Below are 17,643 nucleotides of genomic sequence, written 5' to 3'. Positions count from 1 at the left end.
ACCCTCGCGTGGTCAGGACGGCCGGCGGTATCCATGTTGGGCGTGAGCCTCATCCAGATGAATTGCTATTAAATTCCGCATTCTTTTTGTAATCCAAAAGATTGACACGAATAAAAATAGATCGTACCTTAAAACGCAATTAAACCATGCTAATAATTTTCATTATCTTTTGAAGATGATTTTGTAATAATTTTCATTATTACTAAGTACAAAAGATTGCGCCGAATAAAAAATTGGCGATGATGATGATACCATCGCGAGATCAATGGCCATGGCCCATGGAAAGGACCACCGGCCGTATCCACGTTGGACAATGCGTCGGCGGCCATATGGATTTCAAATGGACTCGGCCGCTTCTCAGCGGATCCGGCTTGCCTGCTCCCTCCCCATTCTTTCATCCATGCTCCTACTCATCATACGGCTGTCTTTTTCTCTTTTTTCTTTCTAATCTAATCATCTCCTCCCTAATTTTAAGGAGGTGGGGCCGGGCCTTATGTTGTACACGGGGACATAGCTAATTTCTGAACTACCTATCATTTTCAGATGTCCCCGTGTGCAATTGATGATTTGTGGAGTTGCTGTTGGTCACATATTTCTGCTCATTTCTCTGATGCTTTGTGCTCAGCTAGATTTTCAGGTGGATGCAGAAGCAGCGGTCGTAAGTTGCGGATAACAACATCTATTCTAAGCAGATATATGTGATGGAAAAAGAGGGGCAGATACGGATGGTCATGTGGCTCTTCTTTGAGATGTGCAACAGCGGGTGCAAGCCGGACACTTTGGTATACAATTCCCTAGTCGGTGCTCATATGCATTCACTAGACAAGAGTAATGCTTTCATGAAAGCTCTCAGCTATTTTGACAAGATGAAGGGCATGGAGACTTGGAGAGATACTTGCCGAATATTGTGACGTACAACATCCTCTTGAGGGAATGGAGATATGCCAGCTGAATATTGTGACGTACAACCCGTATTGGTGTGTATGGAAGCAAGTAGTGTGTCCAAGAGTTTATTGCGATCCAAGGAGAGGCCTACCCACTTGACGTTTAATTCCATGATAACAAACTATGGGAAAGCAAGTCTTAGAGATAAAGTTGAGTCTGTACTTGAGAAGCTGGACGAATCAGGATTCAAACCAAATTACGTGCCAAAGAGTGTCTCATCAATATGTACGGTATTGCGATTGCGTCTCAAAGATCCAACAGATACTTGATGAGCTCATAAGCTCACAAAGTACTATGCATCTATCTTCGTTGAACGCAATGTTTGATGCCTAGTGCATGAACCGCTTGCCTCTGGAAGCAGATCGGCTGGTCTAGTGCCCAATGCTTCCACATAGGTTGCATTACAAGGCATACACCAGGGCGAATGATAAGATGTTTGTCCTGAAGTTGTTCCAGCGAATATGCAAGGTATTATTCTGAATAAAAAGATTTTCCTTGATGCTCTGGAAGTATTTGTATCCTCCGCCAAACCTCAAACTCTGCAAGAGAGTCAAGTAGAAATTCTGCAAGCACTTCAGAAATGGCTTGTTCAAGCAAGCCGACGTTACGAGCTTTGGAAGAAGTTGGCACTTCCGAGGACAAAGGATATTACCCAATTCAAACTTCGCAAGCAAGCCAAACACACAAAGCAATTCAGAAACAGCTACGTCAAGTAAGCCAGAGTTAAGCTTCTGATTGGTAGATTCTTGGTAGGGTACTCCGTTCTGAACTGCTTCATAGTAGAATGTGTTTCAGTTGCTTGTACCATGTGATGTCCTAGGAAAAGGCCATCCATGTAATTGGTTGCTTGAATTCGAACCATCCTAGATGTTGGGGTTGAAATTTTAGGAATATTTCTCATGTAAATTCACCAAAAACAATTGAACCATATGGTACTGGAGTCATCTCACCCCATTCAACTTCAAGATACCCTTCTTTTGTCTGTACTTTGGCAAGGGTGGCTTCTAAATTTCATAGTTGTGTTATAAAATCACATTATCAGTTTTGTTTCATCAGTGGTCTTGCTATAACTGTTGTAACAAGTGACAATCTTGGCTGTCTTCAGAGAAACGGTGTCACATGTTTAACAGTTTGTTATGGGCTAGATCAACATTTGGAATAAACCATAATCCCATGCACATCAAAATTTGTCGAGTACCCCAATGCTCTCAATGATGCCCCAGGATGTGTCTTGGCTATCCCAATGTTTTGTCGTTGTCAGTAGCAACAGTGACAGCAACAGCTCTATATTCTCTGCTGAAACACGCACCAGGAAGTTTGACGGCTACCATAGCTCACTGCAATCTGAAATCATGGAGGCATTTTTTATACGAAAGATTGGCTGTAGTATTCACCTGGTTCGCCATCCGTGAAGGAGCCTGCTTAGGCACTAAGTTACATTTCCCTTTTAGGCCAGTTCGATTTACTTGTGAAGTTACGTCACTTTGGTAAGCGTTTTAGAGCATCTCCAGCCGCGCCCCCAGAAAGGCCTACTCAGGCGATTTTTTCGTGCCGACGCCGAAAAAACGGCCCAGTCGCGGCCCCAGAAGCCCGATTTTCGCCGGTCTGGGCCGAAATCAGCGCCGGCGGACCCAGACTGAACCCGGCGTGTTGGGGGGCGCCCGGGGGCGCCGGGGCAGGTTGTTTTGGCGCGAAGCAGCCGCGGGCCTGCCGAGTCAGCGAGACCGGCGCTTCGTCGCCCTCATCGCCTCGGTTCCCGCGGGAATCAATGCCAAGGCTGCCGCGCTGCCGCCGCCGGTCAGCCTTGCCATTGATTCCTCACGGGCGGCGTGTCAAGGGGCGGCGCGGCGACGCCTCACCTCCCGCACACGCGTACACACGGGCGTGGCTATATAAGACGGTGGGCTCCCTCGCCTCTGGCCACACTAGCCCTAGCCCGCCGAGCTCTCCCTCTCCCGTGCGCCGTCGCCGAGTTCTCCCTCTCCCGTGCGCCGTCGCCGAGTTCTCCCTCTCCCGTGCGCCTCCTCCGAGCACTCCGACAGCCCCGGCGATGGCCGAACGTTTCCCCGACGACGAGGCGGCGACCAACGGCTTCGGCCGCCGCTCACTCCGTGAACAGGAGTCGTGGCTCCTGTTCGAGGCCAACATCCCGGCGCCGTCAGACATGCGCACTAGGCTGACGGGGTGGAGGCTCAGCAACAGGGGAGTGCCCATTCCCCCGCTGCCCGACGCCGTGGCGCGCGCCCCCTACTTCGCCGCCGAGGTAGAGCTCGTGCGCGCCTCCCTCATCGACGAGCAGCTCGCCCTCCCCCAGTACGCCGCCGACAACCACGCGGCGTGGGCGGCGTACTTCGAGCGCCGTCAGGAGCAGAGGCTGACGTCCACCAACAGGGCGCGGGTGATGGGCGGCATAAAGAACAGCGAGGGGCGCCGGTGTGGTGGGGCGTCCCCGGCCGCACGCTCGAGGGCGTGCTGACGCACCTTGAGGGCGGCAACAACCCGCCGCTTGCATACCCTCCCCCGGCGGTCGCTCCCGCCCATCGCCGACGCGCCGGGCAATGGATGTCCACGAGGTTCGACTCCTCCTCGCACTCCTCCTCACGGTCTTCTTTCCACTCCTCCGGCTCTCCGGCGCTGCTCGGCGTCAAGGGCGAGTCCGCGGCGGAGACGCCGCTCGGCCAGCGCACTCGCAGCGCCGGCATCGTCATCAACAAGGGCGGTCGGCCCGCCTCCTCATCGGCTCCTCCGCACTTCGTCAAGCCAAAGACGGAGCCGGGGCTCACGCTGGTGAAAACGGAGCCGGGGCTCCCCGCCGTGAAGACGGAGCACGGCGACGTGGAGCTCGACAACGAGGCGGCCCTGAAATGGGCGCACGAGGACTTCCTGAAGATGGAGAGGGAGCGCCAGTGCGCCACCCTGCGGCGCTTCGAGCAGCGCCGCTGGGGCCGCGACAAAGGAGGAGTCGTCGTCCTCGACGACAGCGACGATGACGACGCGCCGCCGCTGCCGCCACCAGTCCGCCATGGCGATGCCGGGCAGGGGTCCAGCAGGGACGGCCGCGTCAAGGAGGAGAAGGCCGCCGACGACGACGGCGGCGAGGATGGCAGCGACGACGGCGACTACTCGGCGTTCAACGATTTCTTTTTTTAGTTATATTTGCTATGTAGCGCGTCGCAAACATGTCTAATATATGCCAAAGTTTGCCGAAATTTAGCCGTGTTTAACCGAACTTCGCCGAACATTTTTTTTTGAAAAAATTAGACGCGTCTGGGGGCGGCCCTAGGGCCGGCGACTGGGGACCAACTCGCCCCAGGCCCTTTTTTGCGCCGGCTAGCCCCCAGACGGCGATTTTAGGCACCCCTGGGGGGCCAACGGCTGGAGATGCTCTTAGAACATAGGCTGGGAGCTTGTTATGCAGACTTGTGAAGTGACATCACTTTGGTAGTGTTTTTAGATCATAGGCTGTGACACTGTTATGCTGACTTGTTTTTTTTTTTGAAAAACGGGTTTCCATTGGTTTAGCAGGGAGAGGTTACAAAAGTTGATCAAATGATCAGAGGGCAGAAGGGGTTACACACGGCCTCGCATGGTTCTGGCTGAGGCAGCCAAGGTTTTTAGTTTCCTATCTCACGTTAGATCCCCGAATGGGTGCTCTATGCATTTCGCTCCAGCCAGTCTCCATAGCTCTAGGTCGCGGCGACAGGCGTCGATAATGCTTCTCGCGCTAGGATTCCTGCCTCTGAAGATTGTCTCGTTTCGCTCCAGCCAGATGTGCCAAGTGATCATCGCGATCATCGTCGTGGTGCCCTTCTTATCACCCTGGGCCGCCAGGTGGACGATGGATTGAACATGTTCTGTTGTGGTTGATACTTCCGGCCAGCTGGTGTGATCCAGAGCGCCGCATCCATGCCAGCCCGCGACGCTGTGCCAGACCTGCAGGGAGATCGGGCACTTCCAGAAAAGATGGAAATGAGTCGTAGCCCCCCCAAAGTTTTGCAGGACGTCGGCGATGCTGACTTGTGAAGTTACATCACTTTGGTAGTGTTTCTAGAACATTGGCTGTGAGCTTGTTATGCTGGCTTGTGAAGTTACATCAGTTTGGTAGTGTTATTAGAACTCTAAGCTTGTTATGCTGCAGGTAATATCTTGAGTAGATGTGATCTGGGTTGTGTCCAGCTTGATTGGTCGTAATGGTCTAAAATTTAGCGTCGCATGTGATACATTTTTGTTGTGATTTTTAGATTTGCTTTTGTGCTTTCTTGGATACTATAGTCACAATTTTTACCAATATCTCTATATTTCTTTGAACTGAAATTGGAAGATGGATATTTGATGGGCTCGCTTTCAAGGTTCATATGACAATTTGTTTTGTTTATTAGTGGGTTCCATGGATAAAATTTTCAACTATGTATGCCCAGTTTACGGAAAATATTTTTTGAAAAGGTGTTTACGGAAATTATACGTCTAGAATACTTTCATTTGTCTACTTTGTCAATACATGCACTACACAAACACATTGCTAATATCAATTAAAAATGCTTACCTTATTAGAAGTATGTTCTTCAAAGGATCTACAAACAACTAGAGAATTTACTCCCCAATCATTCTATGCTTCCAAGTTGAACTGGTGAACATTATTAGAGAGACCTCAACACTGGATTTCAAACAACATGGAGCCATGTGAGGCCACCATCGTTGAGATTTTTCGATAAAGGACTTTTCATTGAATAGATATATCGAGGTGATACAATCATATTGAAAGAAAGCCCGGCCTCTACATAGCTAGATGCACACAGCCAAAACGTCCAGAGCACTCTAAAAATAAAATAATTTGATACAATGCCAAGCAATAAATCGTGTCTAGCCTAAGGAGCGGTAGATCCTATCCGTAAATCACACCGCCATCCATGGGGGTAGAAAACCTCCCTGGCCGTACGCTCCAGCCGGGTAGACGCCATCATAAAAAGGTCCCTGTCCTCCGGCTTCTGCAGGATAGACCACGTACGGAGCAATCGTGTACAAGCATGAATAACCTGCATAGGAGATGAGACACTTTTGTTGTTAAAAATCACATCATTCCTGGTAAGCCACATTGCCCAGCATAAGGCCGCCGCTCCCACAAGAATATGTGCAGAAAATTGTTTATCAATACCCCGCAACCAGTTGCCGAACATATTCCCTGCAGTACGTGGTGGGTATAAATTCGAAGCTACCTGGACCACGGCCCAAACTGCCCGCGCGAACTTGCACTCAAAAAATAAGTGTTTGATAGACTCGTCATGTTGACAAAAGACACATGACTTGGGCCCATGCCAGTTTCGTCGTGCCAGATTATCTCTAGTCAAAATGACTCCTTTGTTTTGAAACCAGAGAAAAATCTTCACTCTTAGAGGAATTTTTAGCTTCCACAATTTCCTGTTATCTACCGGAGCATCACAATGTACCATTGGATCATACATGGATTTGACCGAAAATTTGCCATTCTGATGCAAGTTCCATCGAAAAGTGTCCGGCTCATCTGACAGTTGAATGTCATCCAGGCCAGTGAGTAATTCATTCCATGCTGCCAGACGAGTTCCCAAAAGATCCCTACGAAAAGAAATATCGGGGTTTTGTTGTCCTAAGACTTGTTTGATCGTGACAAATTTATGTCTAACAATCCTATACAAGCTCAGATATTGCACCATTAGTGAGTTGTTCCCTAGCCAGGTATCTTCCCAGAAACGAACCTCAGAACCGTCCCTAACCGAGAAGGTCCCAAATTGGAAGAAGAATTCCTTGGCCTTCATGACACCACTCCAAAAATGTGAATCCCCAGGTTTCCAATAAATTTGAGAAATGGCATTGGATCTCACATACTTGTTGCGAATGATTTCCTGCCATACTCCATTCTCAGTGAGTAGTTTATAAACCCACTTGCTGAGAAGAGCGATGTTTTTAATCTCAAGGTCTTGGATTCCCAGGCCCCCTTGACTTTTAGGTCTGCATAATATGCTCCACCTAGCCAGTCGATATTTCTTAGTTTCGTTATCACTCTGCCAAAAAAATCTGGATCTAAAGTAATCGAGCCGCTGTAGTACCCCTTTCGGCAGGTGGAAGAAGGACAACATATATAAAACCATGTTGCTTAGGACAGAATTGATCAAGATCAATGGCCCCCCATACGACAAGAGTTTGGCCTTCCAACTGGCTAAACGTTTCTCAAGTCTCTCAGCAATAGTTAGACGCCGATAGTGTATGGGGATACCCAGATACCGAATCGGAAACTGCCCAAGCTGGCATCCAAAAATGTCGGCATACTCGGGTGCTAATTCTGCAGCCTCGCCAAAGCAAAAAAGTTCGCTCTTATGAAAATTAATTTTGAGACCAGAAAGTTCCTTAAAAGCACATAAGAGCAGCTTAAGATTTCTTGCCTTATCTAAATCATGATCCATAAAAAGTATCGTGTCATCCGCATATTGTAGGATGGATAGACCATCTTCTACCAAGTGTGGAATGACCCCACTAATTTGACCATCCAGCTTAGCCCGCTCAACAAGGGTAGCTAGCATGTCAGCCACAATGTTAAACATGATAGGAGATGCGGGGTGGCCTTGACGAAGCCCCTTTCTTGTCTGAAAATAGTTGCCAACGTCATCGTTAACTTTTATGGCCGCACTACCTCCAGATACAAAACTCTCTACCCAGCGACACCATTTTCATGCGCAAGGTTTGCAACAAAAAGGGCCACTTAACTTTGTCGTAGGCTTTCTCAAAATCAATTTTAAGAATGACACCATTCATCTTTTTTCAGTGCAGTTCATGAACAGTTTCGTGCAGGACGACCACTCCATCTAATATGTTGCGTCCTTGCATAAATGCTGTTTGAGTGGGTTTTACGACATGGTCAGCTACATTGTTCAACCGGTTGGTCGCTACTTTCGTAAAAAAATTAAAACTTACATTGAGAAGGCAAATCGGTCTATATTGCTGAATACGACTAGCCTCCTTAATATTAGGCAATAGGACAATTTCCCCAAAATCTAAACGGGAAATATCAAGGTCCTCGGAATGCAGCTGGTTAAACAACTGGACCAAGTCTGCCTTAATCACGTCTCAAAAGCATTGATAAAACTCAGCGGGAAAGCCATCCGGTCCCGGCGCCTTGTTGTGTTCCATCTGAATGCCCCCCTTCATCACACTCCATCTCTTTCTACTCCAGACGTCAGTGCAAGTTTTTTTTTCTTTTTTTTTTTCAAAAAGGGGGAGTTCCCCGGCCTCTGCATCAAGACGTCAGTGCAGGTGCACCTTGCCAACTTTCTCCTGACAACCTTTTCTAGATCTGGCATGCTTACAGTGATCTTCCTCCTTGCACTGTCAAGGTTGAAGATGGCCACGTAGATCTCTCCTGCTTCCATGCAAGAAGAAGAATCAGCCAAAGAAAAGGGATGCTTATTCGCCAAGTGTGCATTGGCAAAGAAGCATGCTGCTCAGATAAATGTACCTTTGTCTCCAATTGCTGTCCATGCTCGTGCTCCGGTAGTTTCATTCTCTGTTGCATCAAACAAAAGTGTTACTTAGGTAAAAATAGCGATTAATTTATGGTGAATCGGTGTAGAGTAACTTGTACCTCCTTCCTTGCTGGACCGCATTGTAGCACACAATCCTGAGTAACTGCTTACAAGCTGTCCATTCTCTGTTAGCTCCCAGGCCTGCCATTGTTATCGGCAAAAAATGATCAACCATGACTTAAGTTCATTTCCAAAGTTAAATGATCAAATGTCCATTTTTTGGTTATTATGGCAGCTAAATAGCAATTTCATGACACAAAATGCTCCACAAATTTCTGCATTTCAGCCTCACTCTACATGGATCATACATACAAGTCAAAACATTAGTACTGCTTACTTTCATGAATTACTTTGTCGCTGGGCACTTACGATGTTGGCAGAAGTTTCGCTTTGGATATGCAGAATGATGCATTGCCGTTCTGGATTCCATAGCTTCTGCAAATGTGATCTTTTGAGATACTGTACCATCCACTGGCGCTCCTATCGCTGCATGTACTGAGACCAAGAACAGTTCCACCATTGTTTGTCACGTCCATCGGATAGCCGGACTATGAGCGACCGGATTGTTCATCTGGCTTTGAAGCCCTCTCACTATGAATATAACCAAAATGAAAAAAAATACCCACAGGTTAGCTCGTTGTTCAGTATATGTTGCAGCAGGAATCTCAGGACTCCAACTAATATTTAGTTCACCTCCATGTTGTTTCTAGTGTGGTGATTTATCTTCAGTAGAGTAGGGTGGGTAATTAGATTGAATGTGCGATCATCAAGATGCTGTATGGTCTTGTGTCAATAATTAATAAAGTGGCCATATGCATCGTCCAGATGCAGAGGCCGGGGGTCGTCCTCCTTTTCTAAAAAAAAAAAAATCAAGATGCCTCAAGTCCCCTCCATACATGAGTGGTGATTTAGCCATTGACCAAAGTACCATCTGCAAAAATGTGTTCAAAGGTTTCAGCCTTTGGGTTCCAACTTGGAAACAGAGAAGTTGCTTCAACTGCAAACCTGTGTTGTTTGTTCGTCAAATGTAAGGCTAGTGGTTCTGTGAGGGCCCTGATTAGCACCTGTATGAGAGAAAGATCAAACATTTTTGAGCAATTAGTCACACTGATGCACATGAAAAGTAGAACCGAGTCGTGCATTACAAAAGGAAAGTGCCACGAAGTTATGATATGGATGATCACCTGCATCAGTAAGCCAGCCAAATGGAAGCATGTCTAAGTCTGGCCAAGACCTCCCTCGCAATCCGGGGGCTCCAATCTTATTCGCAGCAGCAAATGATCTATGTATTATATGATCCGGGGTGAAAAGAAGATAAAATAAACCAAATTTTACTAGAAATTACAAGTATAATATATCTAGAATTGTGTGATGAGTGTCTGTTTAAATGGAATCTACCTGGCGACATCGAAATGTAGGCGAACATCTTTCCAGCTATCCCAGTCATCTCCTGTTACCCTGTACATGTCAACATGTTGTGTGATATTCTCAGCTAATGCTGGAGTGACAGCGGTTCCGGGGGAGATGGATAGGACGACTGGTCTCTCAAGCTCTTTCAGGATCTGCAAAACGCAATGTGTATTTCCCATGAATTGATCTCAACAGATCGCCAATTCTGATGTAGCTAATTCTAGAATGGAGGGCTGCATTAGTTCATACTTCTGAAACGGTCACAATCTCTTTCGGGCTATAATCCGTGCCAAAGATGCAATCTAGCTTGACTGCAAGCAGAACAGTTTTATGAATTATGTTACCATTTGCTGAGATTTTCAGCTCTATACTACAATTCTCTTATGAAATTCAGAATAATAGTTGAAAATTAGTATGATGTTTTGTTTACCGAAATCGACGCCCCAGTCGGCATACTGTCGGTAGAGAGACCTTAGGAATGCTCGTCCAGCTCCAAGGTCCGTATTTACACTCATAAATCCTTTCGGCATCCACGCACATGTCCTGTGGGTGAGGCCTATGTCACGTGCCCTCCATTGTCGGCCATTCTCTACATAGGCTTTTCCCTAAATAAAAATTGCAAAAAACCCACTAAGATCTCTTTCTTTTATATGGTTCTAACAAGGTAACTTACTCCGCTTAAGCAACTACTACTGTCATGATGAGAAATTTCAAGACGATGCTCGATCTTACTTTCTAAGAGGTAAGAAGACAATTTGATCCTAGCTGTTGATTAGACAAGGGTATATACTTGTTTACAGAAATATGGTTGGTTTAACAAGATTATGTGATGTTTGGAGATAATTACATAGCAACTATTATTACATGGACATAATTGGATAGTAGTAACTATGGGAATAATAATTGGATAGTAATAATTACCGAACAATAATAATTGGATAGTAATAATACTAAGTAATTATAATATTTTTTTTGGGGGGGGGGGAGTAAATGTAATATTGAGCATGCTAAGCATGTTAGCACTAAACATCAAATCAACATAGGTTGTTAGATTGACATGGATGAGCGGGTGAGATCCGTTGGATCTGTTGAAATATCTCATGTAGGCCTATGGGCCGGCGCATATACTTCTGTTATAGGGTTAGTTAGTTAGAGATATACTAGTATCTAGTTTAAACTCTCATCTCTATCTATTCTCTCTTGTACTCCAAGTTATGTATGCGCTCATGGGATAAGCCCCATCGTTATCAATAAATACCCGCGGCCCTCTCTCGAGAGGGTAGAACGCTTCCATCATATTTTCTACATGGTAATCAGAGCATCCTCTTCCTCCACGTTCTGAACCCTAGAAACAAATCCCATCTACACCAAAAACCCGATGGCGTCTTCATCATCAACCCCAGCTGGTTCCGGCCTTGGTTCTTAGGTCCCGGAGAAGCTGACCAGGGAGAACTATCTCCTATGGAGGGCACAGACCCTCCCCCACTTCCTCGGCGCAGGGCTCTATGGCTACCTCGACGGCTCCATCACCGCGCCAGAGAAGCTCGCCGTCGTCAAGGAAAAGGACGGCAAGGATCAGACGATCCAAAACCCAGCATATGACGCATGGATCAGGCAGGACCAGCAGGTCCTCGGGCACATCCTGAACAACCTTACAAGAGATGTGCACGTCTCCGTCACCTCCATCCGGACTGCTCATGCACTCTGGACAAGCCTCGGTAACATGTTTGCTTCACAGTCTCGTTCACGCATCAATAACCTTCGCATCTCCCTCGCCAATGCTCATAAAGGTACCCAATCTGCTGCGGCGTACTTCTCCCGGATGCGAGGCTTCGCGGATGAACTTGCTGCGGCCGGGAAGCCACTAGAGGAAGATGAACTTGTCTCCTTCATTGTCGCGGGGCTGGACCTCGACTACAACTCTGTGGTCTCAGCCCTGGACGCCCGCACCGAACCAGTCACCGTCGACCTCCTCTACTCGCAGATCTACAACTTTGATCAGCGAGTGGAGCTCTTCACGGGCGGCGCCGGTGGCGGAGGATTCAAGTCCTCTGCTAACACCGCCGCACGTCGTGGTGGACCGCCGCCACCTCGAGGCAAGCAGCAGCAGAAGCCAAACGGTGGCAGGTACGGCGGCGGCTACAGTGGCTACAACAAGAAAAAGCAGGGCGGCGGCGGGCGTCCTTTCTACAACAACAACAAGGGCGCCCAATCAGGTGGTGCACCAGGCGGTCCCGGAGGTCCAGGAGGCCCCGGTGGCCTGGCACCTGGCAACAACAATGCAAGGGGGAATGATCCCATCCAGTGCCAGATCTGTGGTAAGCTTGGCCATAGTGCCAAAGATTGCTGGTACAGGTTCGATGATGATGCACTGGAAGAAAAAGTTGTTGTTGCTGCCCAATACGGGGTGGATACGAACTGGTACGTCGACAGTGGGGCGACCGACCACCTCACAGGAGAGCTGGAGAAGCTAACTGTCCGTGACAAGTATCGCGGGCAAGATCAGATCCATGGTGCAAACGGAGCAGGTATGAGAATAGATCATGTTGGTCAGTCAGTATTACATACCTCTAGCCGACCCATTCATCTTTAAAAAATTCTTTATTCACCTCATGCTAGAACAAATCTCCTCTCTATTCATCATATTGCTTTGGACAATCATGTTTTTTTTAGTTTCATCCTTTTTTCTTCTTGATTAAGGACCAAACAACGAGGAGAATTCTCTACAGAGGTAGATGCGTTGGTGGGCTCTATCCGTTGATTCTGCATGTTAGGAGTTCCAATAAACAAGGTCTTGGTGTCACCACATTATCTTCGGCAAGGTGGCATAATCGTCTAGGGCATCCTTCTTTTACTATTGTTCATCGTGTGCTTAGGGAAAATAAGCTCCCGTTTGTTGGCGAGCCTAGCAATGAAACAGTTTGTGATTCATGTCAGAAAGGAAAAAGTCATCAGCTTCCTTATCCCGTGTCAACTAGTGTCTCTTCCAAACCATTAGAACTCATTTTTTGTTATGTATGGGGGCAAGCACCTCTTTCTGTTGGCAGATACAAATATTATGTAAGCTTTATTGATGACTATAGCAAGTATACTTGGATCTATCTTATCAAGAATAAATCTGATGTGTTTCAAGTCTTCCAAAATTTCCAAGCACTCGTTGAACGAAAATTCAATAGTAAGATTATCTTAGTTCAGTCAGACTGGGGTGGTGAGTACGAAAAATTGAACCCTTTCTTCCAAAAATTAGGGATTTCTCACCATGTTTCTTGCCCTCATGCTCATCAACAGAACGGCTCGGCAGAACGTAAGCACAGACATATCGTTGAGATTGGTCTGTCCCTACTTGCTAATGCATCTATGCCCCTCAAGTTCTGGGATGAAGCTTTTCTCACTGCCACTCATCTTATAAACATTCTACCTAGTCGAGTTATCAACTTTGAAACACCCACCGAACGTCTCCTACACAGTACACCAAACTATGCTTCTCTCCGCGTTTTTGGGTGTGCGTGTTGGCCAAACCTACGGCCATATAATTCGAGAAAGCTTTCTTTCCGGTCAAAACAGTGTGTGTTCATTGGGTATAGCCCCCAACATAAAGGCGTCAAGTGCCTTGATGTTTCCACCAGTCGGGTGTATATCTCCCGTGATGTCGTTTTTGATGAGACAGTCTTTCCGTTTAGAGATCTCCATCCAAACGTCGGCGCTCTCTTACAAAAAGAGATTCTCCTTCTTCCTGCTCATCTTTCCGGCTTAGATCAAGGGGGCAACAATACTACTGATCACATGAATAATTCTCGTGCTACTAATCCTATTGATGGTGCAGAAAGTACAGAAATTTTTCGTGCAGAAAATGGCGCTGAAAACAGTGCATATCAGCCCATATTTCATGCTCCGGAAGAAGACGAATGCACGCGACACGAGGACGATTCGCCTGCGCCTGTGCATGCCTCGGGACGCATGGGCGGCAACGGCTCATGCGGGGCTGAAGCGGGCCGCTCTCCACCCGCTACGCGTGCTGCGGGTCCGCGGCTGTCCCCCACTCACGCGCCTGAGGTGGGCCCCGACGCGCGTGCATACGAGGCTGCGTCAGACGGCGATGCGGTCGCTGCCTCGCCCGTCCAGTCCGGTCGGGGATCTCCCTCTAGTTCGCCAGATGCAGGATCCTCATCGGGATCGCCACCACGCAGGCCTGCACGATCGGGTGTGGGATCTTCTGCGCCCAGACCAGGGGGCGCTACACGCACCAGCACACGACTTCAAACAGGAAAAATTCAGCCTGTAAATTACAAAAAATATTTTGAAATTTGGTTTAACCTGTACAACAGGGGAACCACGTTCGGTTGATGAAGCCTTGACAGATCCAAAATGGAAGAAGGACATGGAAGAAGAATATATGGCCTTGAGGAAAAATGAGACGTGGCACTTGGTTCCACGTAGTCAAGGTAAGAATTTGATAGATTGTAAGTGGGTTTATAAAATTAAAAGGAAAGCAGATGGCACGGTTGATAGATACAAGGCCAGGCTAGTGGCAAAAGGTTTTAAACAGAGGTATGGAATAGATTGCGAGGTTACCTTTAGTCCGGTTGTCAAAGCTGCTACTATCAGATTGGTTTTATCTGTTGCTGTGTCTAGGGGATGGAGCCTACGACAGTTGGACGTGCAGAACGCGTTTTTGCATGGTGTTCTGGAAGAGGAGGTTTACATGAAACAACCACCTAGGTTTGAAAACAAGAATGCACCCTTTCATGTGTGTAAACTTGATAAGGCCCTTTATGGTCTGAAACAGGCCCCAAGAGCATGATATCATCGCTTGAGTATGAAGTTGCAAGCTATTGGTTTTGTTCCTTCCAAGTCTGGTATTTCATTGTTTATTTTCAACAAGTCCAAAATAACAATGTACATGCTCATATATGTTGACGATATTATGCAAGCTCGTCTGATGAAGCAGTGACAACACTCCTAAAGGACCTGGGCTCTAAGTTTGCCTTGAAAGACTTGGGAGATTTGAACTTCTTTCTCGGCATTGAAGTAAAAAGGAACAAAGATGGTATTCTCTTGTCTCAAGAAAAATATGCTAATGATCTCATGAAAAGGGTTGGAATGCAGGATTGCAAGCCTTCGCCAACTCCATTATTCAGTTCAGAGAAACTGTCCTTGTATGAAGGAGAGATCCTAAGTCAGGAAGATAGCACTCAGTACAGAAGTATGATTGGTGCACTTCAATACTTAACCCTTACTAGACCAGATTTATCTTTTGCCGTAAATAAGGTATGTCAGTTTCTGCATGCACCTACCACCTTGCACTGAACTGCAGCTAAGCGTATTTTGAGATATGTGAAGTATACAGTAAATGTTGGACTATTATTCAGCAAGTCTCAATCCACACTTGTCAGTGCATTTACTGATGCTGACTGGGCTGGCAGTGTTGATGATAGACGGTCCACAGGTGGTTTTGCAGTTTTTCTTGGTCCAAATTTGATATCATGATGTGCAAAGAAACAGGCCACTGTCTCCAGATCTAGTACAGAAGCTGAGTATAAGGCACTGGCTAATGCCACTACAGAAATTATCTGGCTTCAGTCTTTGCTGAAGGAACTTGGAGTGATACAAGTGCAAACTCCTTGTTTATGGTGTGATAATCTTGGTGCCACTTATCTTTCTGCTAATCCAGTGTTTCATGCCAGAACGAAACATATCGAGATAGATTTTCACTTTGTCAGAGAACGTGTTGCCAACAAGGAGTTGGACGTTCGGTTTATTCATTCTGGAGATCAGATTACAGATGGTTTTACCAAGGCGTTGCCTACAAGGAGTTTTGAGAATTTTAGACGTAATCTCAACTTGATCAAGTTGTGATTAAGGGGGTGTGTTGAAATATCTCATGTAGGCCTATGGGCCGGCGCATATACATCTGTCATAGGGTTAGTTAGTTAGAGATATACTAGTATCTAGTTTAAACTCTCATCTCTATCTATTCTCTCTTGTACTCCAAGTTATGTATGCGCTCATGGGATAAGCCCCATCGTTATCAATAAATACCCGCGGCCCTCTCCGCTTCCATCATATTTTCTACAGGATCTCCAAAATTCGCTCTTTTATACTAGAATTAGAAAGAAGATGGTGATCTATAGAATTGGAGAATAGATAGATAGCAACATACGAAAATATGCATATATTTTTGGGCGTTAAAGATTGTACCAAAATACTGCAAAATGGTAACTACAAAAAACTTCAAAACGAAGCAAAGTTCAGCTATTAATTCCGGAAGACCACGTGGAACATGTGGTAAGCAACCCAAACCTGAAGACAAAAAAGCTACTACTCCAGAAGTAATAATAAAAGAAAAAAAGAATCAAGATGGAGACGAGTACCGTGCGGACGTCAAGGATGGGCGTGCTGGCATTGACGGCCTGGGTGCTGATCCCGTTCATGAGGTGGATGCCGAACTTCAAGCCCATGGCACGGACCTTATCGGCGATCGGCCTGAACCCTCCGCCACCTCGGCCCGACGGGAACCTCCGTGGGTCAGGGTACGGACGCCCCACTGGTCGAGGCTGTCGAAGCCGTACGCACCCACCCCTGAGCCGGCGGCGATCCTCCGGTACCACAGGAAGTCTATCACCGCGTACTGCGTGCGTGCGTGCAGCATCTCAAGTCATGTCACGCCGCAGCAGAGAAGAAATGCAGTATGATCTTATGAAACTATGAATCGGACCGTCACCTACCTGGTATCCATGCGGGAGCAGCCTGTTGGCCATGATCCGCGCGTTGTCCAGGAACGCGGCCTCGTCGATGATCCATGAGGAGTCGTATGAGTTCCAGCCCCTCGGCGGCAGGGCTGTGAGCTGCTGCTGCCGGCGGTCATCTCCGGCCAAGCCGGCCGTGGGCACGGCTGACGCAGAGATCAGGGACGTGAGGAGGAGGGCGACACAGAGCATGCCCGCCATGGAGATGAGGTGTGGGCGGCTTTCAGCAGGGTCGGCCGCGGCAGGCAATTATAGCGAAGCGGTTGGGCCTGTGGACTGTGGCGGTGGAGTGAGGTGGAGATCGAGTCACATGCATGCATGCATGCACACGCAGGTTTGGAATCGGCCGCTGACGCATTGTCCAACGTGGATACGGTCCTTGCCATGGCCATCGATCTCGTGATAGTATCATCATCGTCGTCTATTTGTTATTTGGCGCAATCTTTTATAGTAATACTGAAAATTATTACAAAATCCTCTTCAAAAGATAATGAAAATTATTAGCAGGGTTTAATTGCATTGTAAGGTACGATCTATTTTTATTCGTCTCAATCTTTTGTATTACAAAAAGATTGTGGAATTTAATAGGAATCTATCTGGATGACGCTCACGCCCAACATGGATACGACCGGTGGTCCTGCCCACGCGAGGGTACCGTAGCATACCCCCCACCACCCCACCCCCAAAAGAAAGAAGGAACGGTACCACTTTTTTAGAAAAGCATAGGCATTCACATACCGGTAGACTAAAAATCTGATAAAAAATATCAGCTTTTTTATTTTATCTTCAGTTACCTCAAGTTTAGTTTGTTACCGTTGATCTATTTTTTGAGAGAGAGAGAGAGAGAAAGAGTCATTATGTCTGAACCTTGTTATACAAATCACCATCACTCAAGGTGTTCTAACACAAGACAGGTGTTTTCCAAAAAAACACAGGACAGGTAATTATGCCCTTGCAATCTTTAGAGAAAAAATATTAGAGGGAGGTGAGTG

The 17,643-nt window shown here is 47.0% G+C and overlaps 1 protein-coding gene and 2 pseudogenes across 1 annotated transcript in view; 2 read left to right on the top strand and 1 right to left on the bottom strand.

Annotated features, from left to right (window-relative positions):
• Positions 1–911, top strand: part of LOC119318808 (putative serpin-Z12) — a 74,822-nt gene extending 73,911 nt beyond the window's left edge. The window contains exons 4-5 of the mRNA XM_037593388.1: positions 626–655; positions 720–911. Of these exons, the coding sequence (XP_037449285.1) occupies positions 626–655; positions 720–911 (222 nt within the window). The remainder of the gene's footprint in view (positions 1–625; positions 656–719) is intronic.
• Positions 912–983: 72 nt separating this feature from the next.
• Positions 984–1,680, top strand: LOC119315528 (annotated as a pseudogene).
• A 7,180-nt stretch (positions 1,681–8,860) lies between these two features.
• Positions 8,861–16,852, bottom strand: LOC119318807 (annotated as a pseudogene).
• Positions 16,853–17,643: the final 791 nt, after the last annotated feature.

This window comes from Triticum dicoccoides, chromosome 6A (genome assembly GCF_002162155.2).
Source record: "Triticum dicoccoides isolate Atlit2015 ecotype Zavitan chromosome 6A, WEW_v2.0, whole genome shotgun sequence".
Lineage (NCBI taxonomy): Eukaryota > Viridiplantae > Streptophyta > Magnoliopsida > Poales > Poaceae > Triticum > Triticum dicoccoides.
Note: the sequence above shows the minus strand (reverse complement) of the source record. Positions and strands in the feature narration are given on the sequence as shown.